The 4,898-nt window shown below is 53.2% G+C and overlaps 1 protein-coding gene across 1 annotated transcript in view; it reads right to left on the reverse strand.

Moving 5' to 3' along the window:
• Window positions 1-276: 276 nt before the first annotated feature.
• The window catches only part of LOC135248590 (centriolar coiled-coil protein of 110 kDa), a 16,188-nt gene continuing 11,566 nt past the window's right edge, over window positions 277-4,898 (reverse strand). The window contains exons 5-14 of the mRNA XM_064323398.1: window positions 4,004-4,125; window positions 3,662-3,761; window positions 3,075-3,184; window positions 2,822-2,941; window positions 2,389-2,518; window positions 1,899-1,953; window positions 1,467-1,544; window positions 1,316-1,381; window positions 964-1,023; window positions 277-855 (exon numbers count right to left, since the gene is read on the reverse strand). Coding sequence (XP_064179468.1) covers window positions 780-855; window positions 964-1,023; window positions 1,316-1,381; window positions 1,467-1,544; window positions 1,899-1,953; window positions 2,389-2,518; window positions 2,822-2,941; window positions 3,075-3,184; window positions 3,662-3,761; window positions 4,004-4,125 — 917 coding nt within the window. The 3' untranslated portion in view covers window positions 277-779. The remainder of the gene's footprint in view (window positions 856-963; window positions 1,024-1,315; window positions 1,382-1,466; window positions 1,545-1,898; window positions 1,954-2,388; window positions 2,519-2,821; window positions 2,942-3,074; window positions 3,185-3,661; window positions 3,762-4,003; window positions 4,126-4,898) is intronic.

A 4,898-nucleotide genomic window follows, 5' to 3' on the forward strand; every position in this document is an offset into this window, starting at 1 on the left:
AGAAGTCACAGTTTGGCAGAAACGTGAACTCTTAACAGGCTTTGCACCTGGGCCACGTGTCACAGGCGCCATCCTGGCAATGCGTGAGCACTGAAACAGCACATCTGCGTGAGCACCGAAACAGCACATCTGCGTGAGCACCGAAACAGCACATCTGCGTGAGCACCGAAACAGCACATCTGCGTGAGCACTGAAACAGCACATCTGCGTGAGCACCGAAACAGCACATCTGCGTGAGCACCGAAACAGCACATCTGCGTGAGCACCGAAACAGCACATCTGCGTGAGCACTGAAACAGCACATCTGCGTGAGCACCGAAACAGCACATCTGCCTGAGGGAGCGGGGGACCATGCTGAGTGTAAAAGAGACGGAGGGAAACGGTGAGGATTTTAGGGGAGACTGGAGGAGCAGGTTATGTTCCCCCATTGCCTCCGGAGCAGGCTGTGTTCCCCAGAGCAGAACAGCAGAACTGGCAACCCCCTCGCCACCTCCCCCTCTCAGGGCCCACGTGGGTATGGAAGTGGAAGGGGGGTGGTCTGGGGTCTTAGTGTGGGACGTTTGCAAATCTTGGCACTCGGGCTTGACATGTAGAGGTGCTTTGGGGGGGGGGGGGGTCAAAGGAATGCTGAGGTGTTGGCATGGAAAATGTTGCCATGGGACTGAAGGTTTGCAGGCGTCGGTGTATTGGTCGTGGGGGGGGTGTGTGCTGAGATTAGATTGCAGGTGGGGGGTAGTGTCATAAGTGTGTAAGGGGTGGTGGTGTGGGGAGAGGGGGGGCTAACCCAGCGAGTTGGGCTTCTTCAGGCTGTCCACCCGCTTCACTCGTTCCTCCGGGTTCTTCCTGCTCAGGCTCCTGTCAATCAGGCACAGAGGGGCGGGGAGAGATGGTCAGGTGGCTTATGATGAAACAATGAGACCTGAGTCTCCAAGGAAACAGTAATGTTCCGGACAGAGAGCTCACCCGTGTCTCAGAGGCTGGCCTGGGAGAGGGGCGTTCAAGCCCTGGTTGGGCTGCAGAACTCTGGAGAGAGAGAGAGAGAGAGAGAGAGAAAGAGAGCAGTGAAACAGGCAGAGCATTTGTCATGAATGCTCTTGTGAAATAACAGAACAGTTGGAATCTATTTGGTGAAATATATGTTGGTGAGTATGACACTGTGCCTTTGGGGTGTGTGTGTGTGTGTGTAAGGCTGGGTGGGGGAGTGTGCACATAAACTGTACCGTTTCGGGTGCATTGTATCATTTGTGGGTGGAGTTTGTCTCTATTGTAAATTTGAGGTGTGTGCGTGCGTGTATGTGTGTGTGGGGGGGGGTACCTGTTGATAGGGGGGCTCTTTGGCTTCTGCTGTGACCTCTTGCCCTGTCCTGGTGTGTTAGTGACCCTGAGGAGACAGAGGCAATGGTGAGCACACTGATCTGCTCAGCCACCTGCAGTAAAAACCAGCCTGAAGATGGCCGCTCACTCACCTCTGCTTCTTCCTGTCCAGTGATCTCTGAGTGGCGGCTGAAAGGACCGCCCTCTCCCTCGGGCTCCTCCCTTTGTTCTGCAGGGACCACAGGCTTCAATTGCATCTCTGATCTGAGACTGCACATTAGTCTTTCCAGGCTATATGTTGTCAGTCCAGCGTGAGTGTTTGTTGTATGGTTGTGTATCATGGTGTGTACGTGTCTAGTGAATGTTGTCGTGTGTGTGTGTGTTTGTGTGTGTGTGTGTTTGTGTTGTGTGTGTGTGTAGTGTATGTGTGGTGTGTGTGTTGGTGTGTGTGTTGTGTGTGTGTGTGTGTGTGTGTGTGTGTGTGTGTGATGTGTGTGTGTTGTGTGTGTGTGTGTGGGGTGTGTGTGTGTGATGTGTGTTAATGTGTGTGTGTTGGTGCTGCTGTGTTGTGTTAGGGGGTCAGTATCTCTCTGAGCTTCCTCTCAGTACGCAACTCTCTGTCCTGCTGCAGCAGGCAGTCTTTCCAGCGGTCACGAGAACCTCATCATCATACGGAGCCTCCTGGGAGAGAACCACCATACCAACACCCAGCCACCAGCGCGCACACACCCGCCCCACGCCACTCACACCAGCGCGCCCAGCCACACACACAACACACCGCACGCACACACTACACACACCACAGCCAACGCACCGTGCCCACACACACACACAACACCATACACCAACCGCCACACTGCCACACACACGCACACAAACCACACAGATCACAGGCCGCGCCTCCCTGAGCTGCGTGAGGTTAACTCACTAAGGTAGTAGTAGGTTGGTAGTAGGTAGGGTAACTCGTAAGGTTGGGTAGGTTTAACTCAAGGTAGTTAGGTTAGGGTTAGGGTTAGGGTTTAACTCAGTAAGGTTAGGGTTAGGGTTAGGGTTTAACTCAGTAAGGTTAGTAGATAGGCAGTGTGTGAATGCAGGCTGTTACCTGGACTCTGAGCCTCTCCTGCAGAGAGACATCCTGTGCAGAGAGGGAGCCCCTCTTCAGAAGAGCTTCAGTCTGGAACGACTGGATGAACGCCCGAGTGTCCTGAAAACACACACACACACGCACACACACACACACGCGCACGCACACACACACACACACACACACACACACACACACACACACGCACGCACACACACACACGCGCGCACGCACACACACACACACACACACACACACACAGTCACAACTCAAATGAAAAGCTGAACTCAAATGAAACAGGACTGGTAGATCAGAAATCAAGGATTTTTCTTTCTATTGTACATTTGTGTGTGTGTATGTGTAGGCTAATGAGGTCAATGTGTGTATGTGTGCATTTGTGTGTGTGTGTGTATGTGTCCTCACCAGCACAGTCTGGCGCAGGTGTTTGAGCTTCTCTGTTTTGAGGAGTCTGCGGGTGAGGAAGCCCCGTGCCACAGCACTCAAACGACACAGCGCCCCCTGCAGCTCTGGAGGAAACACCACCTGAGGGGAGCAACAACAGGAGCCAAGAGTTAGTCTCTCTCTCACATAAACACACACACGCACACTCACACATACACTTTCACACACACACACACACGCACGCACACACTTTCACACACACACACACACACACCTGGTTCAGTCTGCTCCGGGGTTTGCCGGCCCCCCAGGAGGGCCCCCGGCGGTAGGCAGGGGAATGGGCCGCCGGGAGGGGGACCCCAGGACTGAACACAGGGAGGCACCCTAAAAAAGCACACGAGAAAGCATGAGCACCCCTCCCACCACAAACTGCAGCTCTGTAACAGTCAGGGTACAGCAGTCTCAACCCCCGTCTCTCACTCAAACTCAAACTCTGCTCATAAACAGCTGTCTAGAACTGGAATTCTGACCCCATCCGTTCTAGAACACCTGGAAAGGGAACTCATGGTTCCAAAGAGGAGTTCCCGGCTATATAATGGGTTCTACCATGTTTCAGCCACCATTCTGCAAAAGGTCAGATGTTGAGTTTGAGTGGTTGGCTTCTTGTACTGTGACTGTACTGTGTCTGTGCTGCTTGTACTGTGTTTGTGCTGTCTGTACTGTGTGTGTGCTGTTTGTACTGTGTGTGTACCATATCTGCGCTGTTTGTACTGTGTATGTGCTGTTTGTACTGTGACGGTACTGTGTCTGTGCTGTTTGTACTGTGTCTGTGCTGCTCGTACAGTATTCACACTGTGTTACCGATGCTATGCGCAGGAGATCGCTCAGCAGTGGTCAGGCTGTCACTCAAGGCCTGGTCTCCGCCCTGCCCTCTGAGTGCCCAGTCTCTCTCCTCCAGCTCCTGCAGTCGCACAGAGAGGGACACAGACCCGTCTGAGCAGGGACATGCACATTCAGACTGCCCCGTGCGCCGGCTTCCACCAGATCTGGGGTCCATTCCATCACTCAGGGAGCCAGCTGAAAAATGCCTGTCATGTTCTATGATTCTTCATTTCCTGAATCGGAATGGAATTGATCCCAGCCGTGTTTTCACCTGTCTGTGGGCTGTCCATGTGTGCTGTTGCTGCAGTTGCACGTGCTCACCTGTCGGAGGTGCTGTTGCTCCTTCTCTTGCTCGGCGATGAGCAGGGACAGCTGCTGGGCGTGCTCCTCCTCCATCTGCCGCCGCGCCTCCTCCAGAGCCGTGACCCGCCTCTGCACCTCCTCTGTGACACGCAAACCACGTGTGTGTAAGTACACAGACACGTGCATGGAGGTACACAAACAAACGCAGAGATGGATATACAGTCACTCTGACTGCCTCATATTCATGCAGTCAGACGAACATGCATGGGTATACACAGAAGGACAAAGCCTCATCCATACACATAGATATGGCAGAAAATGTTACTGAGCTGAGACTGTGACTGAGCTGAGCCTGTGACTGAACTGACACTGTGACTGAGCTGAGCCTGTGACTGAGCTGAGACTGTGACTGAGCTGAGACTGAAACTGAGCTGAGACTGAAACTGAGCTGAGACTGAAACAGCTGAGACTGTGACTGAGCTGACACTGACTGAGCTGAGACTGTGACTGAGCTGAGACTGTGACTGAGCTGAGACTGTGACTGAGCTGAGACTGTGACTGAGCTGAGACTGTGACTGAGCTGAGACTGTGACTGAGCTGACACTGTGACTGAGCTGAGACTGAAACTGAGTTGAGACTGTGACTGAGCTGAGACTGTGACTGAGCTGAGACTGTGACTGAGCTGAGACTGAAACAGCTGAGACTGTGACTGAGCTGAGACTGTGACTGAGCTGAGACTGAAACTGAGCTGACACTGTGACTGTGTGACTGACACTGTGACTGAGCTGAGACTGAAACTGAGCTGAGACTGAAACTGAGCTGACACTGTGACTGAGCTGAGACTGTGACTGAGCTGAGACGGTGACTGAGCTGAGACGGTGACTGAGCTGAGACTGTGACTGTGACTGAGCTG

This window comes from Anguilla rostrata, chromosome 2 (genome assembly GCF_018555375.3).
Source record: "Anguilla rostrata isolate EN2019 chromosome 2, ASM1855537v3, whole genome shotgun sequence".
In the NCBI taxonomy this organism is placed as follows: Eukaryota; Metazoa; Chordata; class Actinopteri; order Anguilliformes; family Anguillidae; genus Anguilla; species Anguilla rostrata.